Consider the following 17117-nt stretch of genomic DNA (forward strand, 5'->3'; position numbering starts at 1 on the left):
TGGCAGGGCTCTCTGTAGCACTGGGGGCTGACTGGACCATCAGGATGTCTCGCCAGGCTCGGCCTCAGGAGACGCTGGTCCCCGTGCCCTGATCTGGGCATCTCTGAGGCTACTTGGCAGAAACTGGTAACGGGAACCTTCCTGGGACACGTGTCTGGATGTGTGTGTACAGAGCAGGGGCGGTGAGGGTGGACGGCAGGGGGGACCCCGGTTGGGGGCAGGACAGCACTCTGCAGCCGTGGGCCACACCGCCAGGCGCGATCTGTGTCCGAACCCCTCCTGACCTCCCCACCGGCCACGGCCTGCTGTGCACGGCCCACGGCACACCCTTGCGGCCGGGCTGACCACAGCGGGATCACTGCAGCCACACGCGGTCTCCAGCCTTTTATTCATACGAGGACTCAAAGAACACACGTCACCTGCTGACACCGTGCAGCACAAGGAGACGGCAGGCCTGGCCGCCGCCTGGCCAGTGCCCGTGGCAGGGCCGCCCCTTCCAGAGACACATGTAGGGCAGGGCCGGAATGCAGGCCGCTCTGGGGCCGTCCTGGCACACGGGTGGTCACTGCTCCAGAGCCCCTGAGAGTTCAGCTAGCCCTCACTCGCAGGGAAGGAGGCCCCAGGCCCAGCCCCCTGCCCAGGCACGACAGGGTTACGATGGGGTGGGTGTGCCTGTGAGGCTGGGCTGCCGGCGGAGTGCAGGACCCCACACACCCCAGAAGCCCTAAGCAGTGGCCAGGGGCCCCCCGGCCCCGTGAGGAAAAGCAAAGCAGCGCGAAGCAGCCTTCTCAGGGCCCGGGGGCTGGTGAGGACCACTCTCCCTGGTCATGGTGGCTTAACATCCCCCAGACCCTCAAGGACCACCCTCCTGTGCCCGGCTCCCTCTGTCGCCAGCCCCTCCCCAGGCCCTGCAGAGGGTAGGGCCCAGGAGGGTGGGCCCACAGGTCTACGGAGGGGCCTGGACAGCCTGAGTGAGCGGGGGTGCGCCCAGATCCCAGGGCCACGGAAGGTCGCCCGGGACCTTCAAAAGCATTTGGGGATGAGCTGAGAAAGCAGCTCTAGGTGAGAGGACGGGAAGCGCTTGCAGAGTACGCACGGCTGGAAAAGCCCTTAACTGTCAAAGCTCCCCGGGCCCTGCAGCTGGCGGGGTCAGGGAAGGGATGTCCCTCCGGCCTGCAGAGCCGGGTCTCGCTGGCCCTGAGCTGAAGTTTCACCAGCCACCCAGCATCTCTGTGGCCAGGTGACAGCCAGGGGTCACCTGCAGCCCTGGCCTGTGTCGCCCTGAGCTGGGACTGGCCCTGGGTCTGGGTGGAGACAGGGGGCAGGACAACGGCAGGTGGCGCGTCCGCACAGCCCGAAGTCCCCTGTGGATGGGCAGGAGCCGCGGCCCAGCCCCGCACAGACGCAGCTGAGAGGTGGCTCTGGTGGGGGGGGTGGGGCAAGGTTCATGCGTGATCTCAAAGGCCCCGTTAGACCCTAGACGGCGGGAACCCCGACGCCCTCTCAGGGATTCTTGGGCGCTGGGGGTGGGCCTGACTTTCAGACACCTGGAGGCCCCGGTGCTCGGCGGGGCAGGCGGGAGATGAAGGCGCGGCTCGCGCTCCGGCGGGACTCTGCTCGGGCCGCCTCCTCGCAGGCCCCGGTACTGCCGTGATGGCGCAGGAGCTGGGGGCGAGAGACGGCACCGGCATCCCCGAGGTCCCTGAAATGCATGGCTTTTGGGGACGCCGTTCCCTGCTGACCTGAGGGCCTCATACAAAACTAAAAGCCAGGGTGGCTAGCACAGCCCCTCGCCCGGCCCCCAGCACAGTCACGGCCGCGGTTCCTCGCCGACCCTTCCTGTACCGTCTAGTTTTGGCAAAGTCAGTCCTTGGCCTCGGGCCCTGGGGCCGGGCAGTTACCGCCACCGGGGCCTGGCTGCTGAGAGCACCAGCGGGAGGCCGGAGAGCAGCAGGAGGCGTGTGCAGGGCTGCGGGCGGCCCGTGGCCGACGCCTTCTGACCCTCTCGCTCAGAGAGGCCGGGCAGGGCGTGGCTCAGGGGCGTCCGGGAGCTGGAGCTCTTCCTGCCGACCCTCCGGCCACACTCGTCGTCGGGGCAGCCCTCGCCGCTGCCTGAGCCGCTGCCGTCATCACCTGGGGAGAAGAGGCGGCTCCAGTGGGCCCGCCCAGCCCTGGGGACCCCGAGAGCCGCGTCCCTCCACCTGGGCCTCGCGGGCCAGTGACGCCAGCTCCGCCCTGACCGCAGCACCCCGACCCCCTGGGCCTGCCGAGGCTGGGAGGACGTCCGGGCCGGGTCACAACTGTGCCCGGGGACAAGGGGCAGGGGGACTTTGTGACCACACCGGGCAGTGGCAGCGTCCTCAGAGCCACTGTGGAGGCCCGGGGGCTGGGAGGGCCCCATCCGCTGCAGCCTTCCCCGGCCGGGGGCTCTCCCTGGCGTTCTGGCACCAACCCTCAGCTCTCAGCCCCCAGGCCACCCCTGGCCCGCTCTCACTGGCGTCCTGGAAGTCCACGTCGTTGCCGTTGTAGGCGCCGCGCAGACGGTTGGTCGTGATCTTCAGCTGCATGATCTGCTGGCGGATGGCCATGTCGGGCTTGGTGATGTCCACCTCCACCTCGGGGTTGTTGATCTGGTTGGCCAGGCCGTCGCCCATCACCTCGGGCAGGTACCTGGAGGCCGGGAGGGCAAGCCCTGGGTCACTGCCCTGCTCCCCACACAGGGGCACTGCCCCAGCATGCCTGCCCACTCCCCTCCCCCCGTCAGGGCGGTGGCAAGCCTGAGACCCCCCCCAGAGGCTCCAGGGGCCGACGGGAGCCCGTGCAGACCCCACTGCAGTGGGGTGAGGATGCGCTGAGCATGGCGCCTGCTGTGGGGAGCTGGCACAGGGCAAGGACTCAGCCCTCATCCCAGCTCTGGGTCCCGTTGGGTGTCCCGCGTCAGGTATGGCCCTATGCACACAACATCTGGTGCCCCAGACTGGCAAGGGGCCGTGAAGGAGGGACGGAGTGTGTCAGCCAGGGGCACCTACCGACCCTTGGCCACCCCATTCCAGCAGCGGTCATCGCTGGCCGCGCTCATGGCCAACTTCTCACTGCACAGCGTCCCCGGGAGGCTGATCCAGAAGTCCTGGGCATCTCGGAGCTGGGCCTTGGCCTCGGAGACCTGCAGGGCAGCAGTCAGGCCCCTGGGTGCCCCGGCCCAGCCTGCCCTGGACCCCCAACCGCTTCCCCCCAGGGCCTGCCCGGCTGAGGGGCCCCTCACCAGCTTCTGAAGCGTGCCCGCGGGTGGCTTCTCCGGCAGCGCCAGCTTGCCCCGGCGCCGCTTCTCCTCGGGCTCGGGGCCCTGGGGGTTCACCTTGGGGTTCCCGCAGCCCTGGATGACCTGGGGGGAGAACGCAAGTGTCCTGGAAGGGTACGAGGCCGTATCCGGGGCGCCCACCCTCGCCCACTGCATGCCCCTGCCCGCACCTTGGCTGTGAGGGTGTCGCTGTTGTCCTGTAGGGCGCTGATGGCCTCTGCCAGCCACAAGTGCACGCCGCCGATGACGCTCTCTGCGCCCGTCGGGCCCCAGAACTTGTCTGTGATGAGCACCATGGAGTCTGGCACGGGCGTGAGCACACACACAGGGGGCACTTTGTACGTACGCGCACTGGCTCACCACGTGCTACCACACACACGGCAGCTTGTACGAGACGATATATCTGTATGTCGGCTCACTTCAGGCCAGCCCGTGTACACGTTAGCGCCTGTGTGTGTCGGCACACGTACACCTGGCCCACCACATGCCTATGTTACCTCACATAGTTTTCACGTTGGCTCGAGGCATGCCAGCACACGTCCACGTTAGCACGTGTCTCAGCACGAATGTGGGCTGGCCCACGTGTCAGCACGCGTTAGAACTTACACATCTCGGTATACAGGCACGCTGAACCCTCCCGTCAGCTCACGTGTGTCACCGTGGATGCACGCGGGCTCACCGCGCAGCAGCAGGTGTACACACTGTGGCACATCTGTGTTGGCACAGCTGCTTGGTGACCCACGTCACGTCGGCACCCCTCAGAGCTGGCCCACCCCAGGGCAGCAACGCACACGTTAACTCACGCACGTGTTGGCACGTACGCGCTCAGTGGAGAAGGGCAGGACTGTGACCCCGCAGGGCTCCCTCCCGGGCAGCTGCCCACGTTGCAGTCTGTTCGGGACGTTCGGGGGGCAGCTTGTTCCTCGCCCCAGGGACCGCCTGCTCCAGAGGACAGGCCCGGTTTTGCACGCCCCCAACCCCCCTTCCCGCAGGCGGTGACGGCAGTGGGAGCTCACCCAGAAGGTTCCTCCACTCGGCGTCCAGGTCGGCCTGGTTGGCCAGGCAGCCCTTGAGCACGTTGCGGCAGTAGTCGGGGCAGGGCCGGGCGCCAGGCACCCCCAGGCAGTGGGCACAGTACACCAGCTTCATGACGGCCCGTGAGCACTCCGGGCTCAGGGGCACCTGGGGAGGCAAGGCAGCCTGAGCGCCACCCCGCAGCAGGTGTGCAGCCCCACAAGGCGCGCCCGGGTCCTTCTCAGATGACCAAGCAGGCCTGCTGGCCATGGTGGGGCTCCGTCTCATAAGCGATACACTCACAGTGCCGCGACTCCCCGGGGCACCGCGGTCACGAACCCTCCCAGGGAAGCGGGAATACCGCCCACCACGCAGCTGAATGGATGGAGGCTGCGGCTGTAGGTGACTCGTTAGGGACCCCAGTGGGGGTGGAGGTGGCTCACGATGCCCTCCCACACCCGACGCTGGTGGGTCTGACACGAGCGAGCTGCCCGACGGGGCCAGGCATCCCTCGCCCCGGCCTCGGAGCACGCATCTCCCTCATCCCCCGTCTCCCGTCCACCTGACCCCTGGAGCTGGCTCAGCAACCAGCCGTAGCCCTCTTCCCTTCCCTTTCTGCCCGGGACCGGCCTGGCCATCGCTGCCCCGAGCAGAGCTCGCATGCTGGATCCTCCCACCCGCCCGGGTGGGGGGTGGAAGGGGACACCGGGAGTCCCAGGGCCCCGGGGTGGGGCGCGGGGACGTGCGGCAGGGGGCGGGGCCTCCGCGCGCACCTGGGCCACCTTCCGGACCACGTCGCTAGCCACGCCCAGGCCCTGCACGAAGGCGCGCGCCGCCACGAAGGCGCGGGTGGCGCGCAGGCGCAGCTCGCGGGGGGCCTCCCCGAAGGGCCGCAGCGGCTCGGCCTGCTTGCCCAGGCAGTCCAGGTAGTCGTCGGGCAGCAGCAGCTGCGGGTGCAGCTGCCGGAAGAGGCGCTCGAGCAGGCGGGCCCAGAACTCGGCCAGCGTCTCCTCCAGGTGCAGGTTGGCGCCGCGGTAGTAGAGGCGCAGCTCGGCGTACAGGTCGCGGAAGGCCTTGGCGTTCTGCACGTACAGCTCCCCGAAGGCGCCCGGGAAGGTCTCCTGCAGCGCCCGCTCCGAGTCGTTCAGCAGGCGCTGGAAGTGATCTGCGCACGGGAGGCGGGCGTCAGGCCTTCCCGGAGCCCCCTGCCCACCCCGCGTGCTGTGGCAGCGCGACCGGCATTAAGGGGGCTCTGCCGGGGACCCCCGGTGCTGTGAGAGTCATCAGAGCCTGCACGGGCCCTGGGTGCCCACCCCCACGGGGCTCTGAGACCTCCCCCTCCTGGCCCGGGGCCTGGGCATCCAGAATCCATTTCTGAGCTGGGCCTTGAGCAGGGGACACACGGTGCCTCACTGCCACCCGAGATCACCTGGCAAGGGTCTGTGTGGAGGGGCAGGAGGGTGCTCTGAGTCGGGGTGGGACCCACTGGGGGAAGAAGGCCCAGGGCGTCCCTCGCCTGCTTTCCCTCCCAGCAGCTCTCCTTGCGTCCCTCCCCCTCCCCGTACCCCGGCCTCTGACACCCAGCCAGGCCCCCTGCCCTGGGGGTGTGCCTCTGCACTCTCCACCCCGCCCACCTCTGAGGCTCTCCTGGGCTTCCTGCCCTCCCCCTCCGTCCTCATCTCTCTCGGACGCCCTCTCTCTGGTTTTGGAAGCTGGACAGCCTGAGGGTCTGGGGAGGGTCTCCGCAGCCCTCGGGATGCACCCAGAGTCTCGGAGGGGGGTGCCGAGGCGGGGCATGAGCGTGGACCGCAGACCCCTGTGGTTTCAGGGAAATACCTCTGGGCCCCGTGTGCTGAGAACGAGGCCCCTAACGCCGTCCGCCCCTTTCAGCAGGGAGACGGCAGGGTCCATAAGCACACAGACCGTCCACTCAGACGCTTCCTCGAGAGCTGTGGCCAGCCCTCCCCACACAGGCCCCAACTCGGGTGTCCAGGGACACACGGCCAGGCTGGCTTTGCTCTGAGGCGTGGTGGACATTAGGCCTCTGGCTCTCGGACCCGTGTCTACACCCACCCCACCAAGACCCTCCCGCAGCTCCGGCTGTGCCCCTGCAGCTCCCCAGCGGATGGTCCAAGCTCCCATCCAGCTCCTGCCGCGGGACTCCGGGTCCTGGTCCCCACACCAGCCTCCGGCCCAAGCGGGCAGTCTGTAGCTCGTCGCTAGCCCAGCAGCACACAGGGTGGTCGCGGGGCCCCCAACCCCACGGCCAGCCTCCAGCCCCATCTTTTGAGCAGGGTCCTGCTCTGAGCCAGGACGCTGGCAGCCGGCCCAGAAGGTGTGGCGCGTGAGCGTGGGCCCCGCGTCCTGGAGCACAGCCACCCGAGGCCCTGCTACACGCACGTCCCAGGCGCACTTCAGACGAAGGCTCTGAGCCCCCTGCCGCTGTGGCCAGGTAAGGACTGCTCCCGGGGTACAAGGCACGGGGCAGCCGGAGCAGGCACGACAGTGCGGCTGAGGTGCGGGGCGGGAAGCGGCACGCAGAGGGGCAGGTGGAAGGGACTCTCGGGGTGGGGGGCACAAGTGGGCCTGGAAGCGGAAGAGGAGTCGCTTTTAACACAGATTAGTGTCCCGAATGGATGCTGTGCAGGCTCTGACATCAGCTGTCACTTCTGGGGCCCCTCCCACCAGCGCCCGCCATCCCCTCCGAGGTGCCCGCTGTCAGCGTCACAACGTCATCCCGCCATCCCTTGTTTAGGGGCCCAGACACGACGAGAGAGCTGGTGAGGGGCTGGGAATAGGTGACTGACACACACAGCTGACCTGGAGGCTCGAGGGCCACGGCAGGGGCCCCGAACTCCTTGTGCCACCACCCAGCACCCTGCAGCCCCGGCCTGGCCCCCGATATCAGTCCTCACGCTGAGCCCCCCAGCTCCAGACCACCTGGTGGCCAGTGGCAGGTGCCTAGGAGAGCTCTGGAGGGCAGAGGGTCCCCTCTGAGGGCCTGATGGAAGGGGCAGGCTGCCTCTCCCCAAACGTGCATGCCTTGGGGTGCACGGAGACCTGCAGGTGACCCCCAGTTCACGGATCCCTGCTCAGACCCCTGCACGCGGCCAGTGCTCTGCTACTACGTCCCCTCTGACCCTGCCTCACTGCGAGAGGTCCCCAAGTGCCCAGCCCCCCGCTGTGAGTGTCCTGCGGCCCCGGAGCCCCTCACCGTCAAAGCCCCGCAGCTGGGTGGCCAGCGTGGCCTGCAGGGCCCGGCCGCTGTCCAGGAGCGCCGTCTCCAGCTCGGCCCGGCTGCGGTTGGCCAGGTTCTCCTCCATCTCGCTGGTGCAGCAGGTGTAGCCCTGGGGGCAGATCCGCAGGTGCTCACCTGTGGGGAGGGGCTGGCGTGAGGGAGAGGAGGGCTATGGGAGGCTGGGGGGCGGGGCACCAGGAGAACGGGCCTCGCGGCCGGTGGGCTCTCCTGCAGAGAGGGGACGTGATCGGCACGCGGGTGGGGCTGCCTGCCAGGGTGGGGGGAAGGCAGGCCCGGCTCGGGGCAGCGCCTGGGGTGGGCCGTGCAGCCCTCAGCGCAGGGCACAGGAGCAGGGCTTCCTCTGCAGAATCCCACCTCCAGGCCTCCTGGGGCAAGCCCCGGCGGGGATGGGTGTAGAGCAGGAGTGTGGAAGGCTGAGCCCTCCTCCACGCCCCCTGCGTGTGAGGAGGGCCGCCCCAGGGGCCCTGAGCAGCTCAGCTCACGCCTGGACCTCAGCACAGAGGGGCCTCAGGTCCTGTGGGGGGGGGCACGGGGGGCTGCCAGGTTCGAGGCTCACAGCGGAAGTGCCCAGGCCTGCCCGGCGCCCCTCCCTGACCCCAGTGCGGGGTGCCAGCTCCCACTGAGGAGAGCAGCCCCTGCAGGCCACCCACCCACAGCTCCGGGCCGGCCAGAGGCAGTGGCCCCTCAGGCCGAGGCCCACCCCGTCAGGACAGCCCGGGCACAGGTCTGCTGGGGCCCTGCTGTGAGACCCGCACCCACCTGGCAGGACACACCGAGCCCCCTCGGGTGTGCGTACCCTCCTCTGTACCCTCAAAGCCCCCATCACCCCCGTGCCGCCGCCCGGGCGCGGGCTCCCGGCAGCACTGCTTACAGCAGCGCTGGGACGTGACTGAGGTCGCTTCCCCCACTCTCGTGGTGCAGGGCGCACCTTTGAAACTGTGCTGGTCCCCGTTCTGAGGTGGGTGCTGTGAACCCACTTTACAGACCAGGAAACTGAGGCTGGCAGAGACGCCGGTTCCTGTCTGAAGTCACACAGTCAGGGGCCGAGTGGCTCAGGCCGCTCAATTTCAGGCCCCCACGGCCACTGGGCTGCCTCACAGCCCCCCAGGCCCACTCCCCACAGGCCGCAATTCCTGACTCTAAGCGGGGCAGGGCATGGAGGGAAGTGGACGCAGGGGTCTGGCCCGGACAGGGGCTGTGTGGGGCTGGAGTCGAGGGCTCGCCCGGTGCGGCCGGCACAGTTGCAGGGGGTCGTGGAGCAGCCTGGGCAGAGCTCTCTGGGTCCCGAGGCTGCCCTGAGGGGTGGGGGGCTGCAGGGTGGGCAGCGGCCTCCAGCGGAGGCCTTGCCCGGGGGAGAGGGGTGGGTAAGACCAAGTCATTCTCCGCAGGCTGAATTAACCCTGGAGAGCCTGCGGCGGGGGGGGGGGGGTGCTTAGGTCACACTTAAGTCTGAGCGTCCTCCTCTCCTGCACACGCCCCGGGGAAGCAGGGACAGGTGCAGAGGACAGAGTCACCCTATGGCCTGTCTGCAGCTCTGTGCCCATCAGTGTAACAGCCAGGAGAGGGCAGCGGTGCCCCAGGCGCGGTGGGAGGGGGCAGAAGGGCGCTGCACACTCCGGTGGCACTCGAGGGTCGTGAAAGAGGCTCGGTGGGGAGGAAGGAGGGCGGGGGGCAGAGGCAGGAAGCGCAGCTCCTTCCCCCTTTTCCCTCACAAACCTGCCCCCAGGGCCTGCTGTCTAAGGGGCGCTGTGGTCTCCACCCTGGAACAGGGCTGACTGTGGGGTAGATGTCGGAGCTCGTGTGCCTATGCCCTGCAGAGCCCCAGGCCCGCGGGGTGGGGAGTCAGGGGTCTGGGACCTGCCCCCTGCCCCGGGTTGAGTCAGGCCTTTCTGGCCACGTGCGGGTCTCACGGGAACCAGCTGGGGTGGAGGGACAGAGCCTGGCTCCCCAGGGCCTGGCAAGAGAGTAAGCACCCCCATCCCTGCCCTCCTTCCTTCGGGGGGTGGGGAGGGCTGGGACCCGAGGACGTCCCCAGAGACAGTTCTTCCTCTCGGCTGCCCTTGCTGACGCTGACCCGTGGCCCTGCACCATCGCCAGCAGGGGGCAGCTCACAGACCAGGACGAGGGTCCCCCACCTGGCGTCGTCCCAGCTGGTAGAGCCGGGCAGACAGTGGACCCGTCTCCCTGATGGTGGAGGCTGTGCAACAGGGCCGTGTGCACCCAGCCAGGAGGGGCCTGGGCCCTGACCGCCTTCCCCCTGGCAGGGGCCGGGAGAGCACCCTTGGCGAGGACCCTCCCCTGCTGCTTGGGATCAGCGGGCCGTGGTGGTGCCGGGCTGGGGGTCGGGGGCTGAACTGGGTACGTGCCCTGGGGCTGGGAGCGGCTGCAGGTGCCAGCCTAGGCTCAGCTGTGACAGGCACCCAGGCCAGGTTGGATGGGTCACAGGGCAGCAGCGGCCAGGCAGGAGAGGCAGGAGGGTGCAGGCTGTCAAGGTGGCCTCCCCGGCTGGCCGCCCTCCCTCCTGAACCTTCCATTCCTGCAGGCAGGAGAGAGGCGAGGACAAAACACCCAGGACCCCCTTTTCTCAGGCCGGCTCCTTGGCAGTGTCGGGCCCACCCACCGCTCACAGCCGTGAGCCGCCCCCCCTCGCCCCCCCCCCCGCCCTTGGCCTCCCCGCCCCTCCCCCGCCCCCGCCGCCTCCCTGCGGCGCCCCCTCAGCCCCGCCTGGCCACCTCGTCCAGCCAGCCCGGTGACCTGCGCTGTTCCGGCCGCCCCAGCACAGCCCCCGTCCCTCCCTCCCTCCTCGGACACACACGGGAGTGAAGACACGGAGCCAGAGCCCGGGCGCCGGCCTGAGGCCCCGGGCAGGCTGGGCTGAGGCTCCCCGAGCCCGCGGCAGGGCAGACGCGGTGGCCGCTGCTAGTCGGTGGGCAAGGCCCTGGCCCAGCTCGGCCTGGGCCCGCGGGTCATCTGTCGGTCCTGGACATCAGCCGGGCAGAGGTGGGCTCTGCAGGGCACCTTCCCAAAAAGCAAGTCTGCTCCCTGATCTAAGCCGCACGGTTGGAGGGGGGTGGGGCCTGCCAGAGGGGAGGTGAGCTCCCTGACCCTGGAAGTGTGCAAGGCAGACTGATAAAATCCCCCTCTCGTCATTTCACACCTCCACCCCCAAACCCTCACCTCTGGAGAAAGGGGGGCACTCGGGCCAGGCAGGAGGGCATGGCTGGCATCCTGTCCGTCTTAGAGCTGCCCAGTCCCACCCTCCGGTTACCCCCCCCCCCCCCCGCCCTTTCCCCTCCCCACTGGGAGGCGTCAGCCTGGCCCCTCTTCCCACTGCCCCTCCCATCTGCACTGAGGCTCCTCCCCCAGCTGGCCAGTGGCGGCCCCTCCTTCCTTCCTCAGTCTGTTGCTGCTTTTGCAACAGCAGGCTACATCCTTCTAGAACTCTCCCTTCCCTCAGCCTTTGGGACATCTCCTCTCGAGATCCCAGGTTTTTTGGGAGGAAGAGGGGAAGCTCTTTCATGGCAGGTTTGCTCCCCCATCCCCAGTCTCTTTAGAGCCTCTCCTCTAGGCCTGGCCCCTAGGTCCCAAGTCTCCAAACCCCCAGCCACCCTCCCCAGGTTAAAACACCTGCACTCGCTTCCTACCCCGCCCCCCCAGCAGTTCCTTTTCTTGCTGGATGGCAGACCACGTATCCGCCTTCTTCCCCCATGCTCAGACCTCCGGGGGGCACCCCAGATTCCGGCTTCTCCTCAGCAAGTCCCATCAGCCTATGGCTTAAACACCTTTAAGCCCCACACCTCCTGCCACCTGCTGACACAGCCGCAGTTCCCAGCCCTCCTAAGAGCACAAGCAGCCTCCTGATGGCGTTCCCACCCAGCAGGCCCCCCACCGGCTCTGCAGACCCAGTGCTTTAGCCCAAGACCCCACCTCAACAGGGATCCCCATCACCAGTGCTGGATGCAGACCTCATCTGTCCGGGCCCAGCCTGGCAGCCGCTCCTGACTGGTGGCCCCAGAGCCCTCCCAGGAGGCTGCAGAGGGAAGATGGCGCGACACCAAGCCCGTCTCTCCAGAAGCTTCTGCAGCTCACACGGGGGTACGCAGACCGCCTGCTCAACTCGCCTTTAAAGCCACATCCCAGATGCTCTGCACCGACAAATCCTGCCGCCCCTAGAATACTCTCGGCAATTCGGTGCAGGCAATTAGCCGCCCTGGCCTCCCAGGACGGTGCTGGAAGGCAGCTCTGTGGCCAGTTCTAGGCACCCTGGCCTCCAAAACACGAGGGAGAGGCCCAGGTCTGGAAAAGCAGTTAGGGGGCTGCGTCCCTACCCCTCCCTTCTTCTCAGCTCTGGACCCCAGCCGGCCTGCTGAGGGGGTGGGGCGTGCAGAAGGCTCTCCCCAAGCACGTGACCCTTCTTGGGACAACTGCCCATGCCCACTCCTGCTCCTGGACCCCTTCCAGCTCCAGTGGGCGCTGCAGGACCCTGCTGCGGGGGGGGGGGCACTGGACAAATAACCCGAGGTCCCCTGGGCACCGCCCACAACCCGAGCTCCGGACCTTCTTTCCTCATCTCCTCACTCCGCCCCACGCCCCCGCCCCGGCCCCGACCAAGAAGCGTTTGTCCCTGGCCAGTCTCTGTCGCAGGGTTACCCCGAGCACCTAGAGTCCATGCAGGGGGGCAGCCTCAGACCCACCTCAGACGGGACATTTCAACCACCATCCTCCCCCGCTCCTAACGCGGCAACAAAACCCGTAACCCCTCCTGCCCCGCTCCCAGCGCGCTTCTCTACCCCTCACCGGCCACCTCTCCGCCGGCCCTAAGCCCCTCCACCATTCCGGCCACGTGACAGCATCACCAAGGCGGCCCTCTGCCGCCGCTGCGGAGCCTCCGTCACGCACGGGGACCGAAACTGAGGGGTCTCGGCTGCGACACCTCTGCGCTCGGCGGGAGGGGTCCGCCCCTCAGGCTCGCCACGGGTCCCGCTGCCCAGGGGCTGCGTCGCTGGCGGCGGGACAAAGACCGAGCGCCCGGGCGCCAGTCGCTGCCGGCCAAGGACCGAGGGCCCCACGGCGCGGCGCAGGAGCCGGCGCGCGGGGGTCTGGAGCGGCGGCCGAGCTCCTGGCTCCTGGCGCAGCGAGCAGGGGGCGCTGGCGCAGTGGGCGCGGCCGCGCAGAGAGCAGGGGGGCCGCGCCGCCGGGGCCTGCGGCAGGCGAAGGGGGGCGGGCAGGAGGGCGACGCGATTGGCGGGGAAGGGGCTTGCCGCAGTGGGCGCGGCAGGCCCTGGCGGGGGTGGCAGGAGAGGGGGCTCGCAGGGGCTGCCGCAAGCGAAGGGGAGGGGAATGGGTTTGACGGAAGAGGAAGGGGGGCTTGCTGCAGGAAGAGATGGGGGCGGGGAGGGGTGGCAGGGGCGCTGCGGGGATACAGCGGGAGGCACGCGAAGATGGGGTGAAGGTGGGGAACTGAGGGGAGGAGAGGTGGGTTGGTGATGGGCGCACTGAGGATGAGGGATCGATGGGGTGGACATGGAGACTGGCGAGGGGGCTCATGATGGGAAGGGGATGGAGAAATGGATGAGGACGCAGACGAGGGCTTGTGGTGAGGGTGCGGGTGAGGGTGAGGGCGGGGTAGCATGGACTGAAGGTGGGGTTCTGGCGGTGGTGATGGGGGACGACAGCGCTGGAGATGAAGATGGCTAGGAGGAGGGAGTGGAGGTGAGGGTAGTGGGCCTGCGGATGGAGATGCGGTGGGTCGGCGGAGATGGAAATGGGTATAGGGCGAGCGGCCGGCTGGGCCCGGGCGGGGTCACCGGCTTGGATCCCAGCTCCGCGGACGCCGCCCGGGCTTAGCCCGAAACCCCTTCTCGGCGGCGGCTCCGGCGGCGGCGTCCCCAGCTGCGGTGGTGGCGGCGGCGGCGGCGGTCCGGGCGGGCGGCGCGCGACGCCGGGTGCGAGCGCGTGGGGGGCTCGGGGTCCGCCCGTGGAAAGGCGGATGAGCAGGATCGGGTTGGAGAGCTTGGAGGAGGTGCGCGGAACCGCAGCCGAGCGGGACCGGCTGGAGGACTCCGCGGCCGCCTCCCAGGGCGACACTACAGCCGCACTGGCGCGCACCGTGGAGGGCGGCGGCTCCCCGCGCGGCGACGCGCCTCCTCCCGCTGCCCCCGCCCCGCTGCGCTCGGCACCGCCCCCGTCTCCCAGGAAACCGCCGCGGCCGCCCCGCACCCCTCCTGCCGCCGGCTCGGCAGCCGCGCTCAGCCCCCGAGCTTCCCACGGCCAGAGGCCCACCCGGCGCCCGCCAGGCTCCTGCCGCCCTGCCCTACGGGGGGCTGCGCCCCATTTGGAGTCTGGTGGGCAGGGGAGCCAGGGCCCATCCCAGAATGGTGATGGGAGGGGCGTCAGCTCTCTCCTCCGAAGGAGAGTGACAGCCCACTGCCTGAGAGTCCCCTCTCCGCATGACAACGACCAGATCCCTACTGCTGTCTGGGCACTCAAGGGCCACCATCGGTCACTCCCGTATCCTCTCCCCGCCCTCTCCAGCCCCCAGCCTCTGGCCTCAGGGACCTGGGCCTCCGTCCTAACGTCCTGATCTGCTTCCCTAGGAAATATCAGACCGCGCCTGGCCACGCCCTCCTCTGGCTCAGCCACCTCCTCCTCCTGGCTCACCCTCCCACACCCAGGACCAATCCCCTCCACTCGCTGCAGCCCCAGCCCTGCTCCTTGCCTCCGCCGTGCCTGCCAGACCCACTGGAGAAACCACCCACTGAGTCCCCCTTCCCGCAGTGCCGCCGCGCCGGGTCCCCCCCCCCGCCCCCACCCCGGCCAGCCCGCACAGGGACACGGAGACACGCGCCGCACAGGTAGCTCTGGAGCGAAGTACCCTCTCCAAGGCGGCCCACAACACCGAAGGCCCCCGAAGAAGGGGGTTCCACCAGGTAGCTCACAAGGCCACTCTCTGCTGTCTGGTTCCTGCTCAGGGACCCCCCCCTTGAGTAGGCCACCCTGCCGGCAGGCACCGGGCTTGGGGGTGCCTTGGCGAGGCGGTGGGCCCCCCGGAGGTGGGCCTGGAAGCAGCTCTGGCTCAGAGGCCAGGCCTCTTCCCACTGGCCTCCCCACAGTGCTTCAGGGTTCAGGGCTCACACCGGGCCTCAGAACAAACTGGGGATGAAGGCGCGTCTTCTGTGCCCGCGACCCCAGGTCTTGGTTGCAGGACAGGAGGCCTCTCGTGGGGCCTGGGAGTGAGATGCTCCTGGAAGCCTCACCCACCAGGCCAGGCTCAGTGCTGATTCCTCATCCTTGGCCCAAGCCCAGCTGCAGAGGACACTCCCCCAGGACTCTACACAGCCGTCCCTGACAGGGGCCGGGGGGAGCTCTGGGCTCCGTACAGCTCTCCCATTTAGCTTGCCCACCCAACCTCTGGGCCAGGGGGGCAGCCCAGGAGATGGACCGATGCCGCCTGCCTCTGCCGTGTCCACCGAGGAGATCCTGGAATAGCAGGAGGGGACCCTGCGGCCCAGGGGTCCTCTCAGCCAGTTTCCCCCAAAGACCCAACGCAGGCCATCCATCCACACTGGGAAGGCTGAACGGGCAGAGGGCACAGACGCTCAGCTGGGCCGGAACATAGAGCAGACCCCTGAGTGCCACTGAGGGAGCCCTCGGGGACAGGCTTAGGCCCAGGCCCATGCCCAGCACCGGCTCCATAAATGCAGAGGGGAAGGAACAGAGGGGCTCAGCCGCTCACCTCCCCACAAAGCCTGGCAGCCTCTCTGAGGTCACGGCCATCCCTGCTGGCATCCGCTCTGACCTGCTGCTTCCACTAACCCGTTGGTCTCACGCACCCTTCTCCCCTGCCCTGCTCTCTTTCAAGGCCCACTCACCTCTCCCTTCCTCCAGGAAGCCCTCCAGGTCCCTCTGGGCAGAAGCACCTGCCTAGCCTCTAACCTCCCCGACCGTGCGCAGCCCTCCCTGGGGGCTTTCCGACTGGCCCCCCTTCTCAGCAGCAGCAGCAGAGCTGCTCGGCCTGCTGGTGGGAGCCTCCTCTCCTCTCGCCTCCTCTCCTCTCGCCTCTCTGCCCAGCGTCCAGGCTGGACCTGGTGCTGAGTGACAAACGTACAAAGAAAGGATCTCTGTGTAGTGTTGGCATTCAGGGAAAGGGGCTTCACAGCAGCGCTGCCCCAGAGCCGCAGCCTCAGACCTCCCCCTCCCCTGGAAAGCCAGCACCTCCCCGGCCCGACCCCTCCCCAGAGGCGGCATGACAGCCATCTGCATGCTGGTGCGAGGGGGGCCGCGGGGTGACTTCACAGTCCACAAGGACTCCCTTATTCTTCCAGAGGCCCCGGCCACCTCCTGATGAGATGGAGCTCTCACTGGGTGTCTGCAAGGGTCTCAGCCATTTCCGGGTTTGAGAATCCTTTCCTCTTCCCGACAACTGCTCTCTCCCATTCTACTGCTGCCGGCGGCGCCACACAGGGAGCTAGAGTGACATGCCCAGGCGACTCAGCTTGGAGCGCTGCAAGGGACACAGAAGCATCCTGGCCTCCCCCGCCTCTCCCATCGCAAGACCTCCCTTGATTCCAGTCCCAGGGGAATTCCTGAGCAGGAGGGTGGCGGCTGAAGCAGGAACAGACACGCTCTGCCCGCAGGCGACATGCAGACGGCCACCCGGAGGGCCCTGGGAGTTCTCAGGTGCGATGGTCCCCAGCTGCTGACTCAGCACGTCCGCCCAGGCAGCACCTCCGTGCGCAGCACACACCCAGCTCGCCGGTGTCGGGGCACCGAGCCCAGCCCCAAAGGCACGATTGGGAGGGCCTGCGCGCAGATACAGCCAGGACACAGCTAACTGTGCACCTCAGAGAAACGATGCATTATTTTTCAGAATAAAAGTATCTGGCCCCAAAGAACTGAAAACAGGGACTTGAACAGAATCTTTTCCACCCCGGTTCACAGCAGCATTATTTGCAGGAGCCAAAAGGTGGAAACAACCCAAGCGTCCACTGATGGCTGAACACATAAACGAAACGGGGCACACCCACACAACGGGCACCATTCAGCCCCGAGTCACGAAGGGCCGACACGCACCACCACGTGGACGTACCCTGAAAACATACGCTGAGCGCGAGAAGCCCGTCTCGAAACGACACATACTGCTATGATTCCACTTAAGTGAGGGCCCCAGAGGAGTCAAATTCATAGAGACAGTAGAATGGTGATTCCCAGGCACTGAAGAGAGCGGGGTGGCGGGGGGCGGTGAGTGTTTAATGGGTACGAAGTGGGGGAAGATGAAATTCTGCGGGTGGATGGTGGTGACGGCTGCACAGCAGTGTGAGTGAGCTTCACGCCGCTGAACGTGCACGTGAAAGTCATTAAAGCGGGAAATTTTATTATGCGTCTTTCACCACCAAGAAAGCACACAGTCCCGCTCCCCAGTATCTGGGACATGCTTATACTAAACATGTGGAGTGGACTCATATTAAAAATGTGTTCGTTGTTTATTTGAAACCTAAATACTCAGGATACACGCTACGAAGCTATTAACTATCTGAAATAGCAATT

At 67.8% G+C, this 17117-nt stretch overlaps 1 protein-coding gene across 1 annotated transcript in view; it reads right to left on the reverse strand.

The window, feature by feature from the left end:
* Nucleotides 1–369: 369 nt before the first annotated feature.
* Nucleotides 370–17117, reverse strand: part of GPC1 (glypican 1) — a 29155-nt gene continuing 12407 nt past the window's right edge. Inside the window, exons 2-9 of the mRNA XM_082657685.1 lie at nucleotides 7527–7685; nucleotides 5086–5477; nucleotides 4315–4480; nucleotides 3469–3599; nucleotides 3263–3382; nucleotides 3030–3163; nucleotides 2495–2670; nucleotides 370–2133 (exon numbers count right to left, since the gene is read on the reverse strand). Of these exons, the coding sequence (XP_082513811.1) occupies nucleotides 1898–2133; nucleotides 2495–2670; nucleotides 3030–3163; nucleotides 3263–3382; nucleotides 3469–3599; nucleotides 4315–4480; nucleotides 5086–5477; nucleotides 7527–7685 (1514 nt within the window). The 3' untranslated portion in view covers nucleotides 370–1897. The remainder of the gene's footprint in view (nucleotides 2134–2494; nucleotides 2671–3029; nucleotides 3164–3262; nucleotides 3383–3468; nucleotides 3600–4314; nucleotides 4481–5085; nucleotides 5478–7526; nucleotides 7686–17117) is intronic.

Source organism: Grampus griseus, assembly GCF_964374135.1.
Source record: "Grampus griseus genome assembly, chromosome: 7".
Classification (NCBI taxonomy): Eukaryota; Metazoa; Chordata; class Mammalia; order Artiodactyla; family Delphinidae; genus Grampus; species Grampus griseus.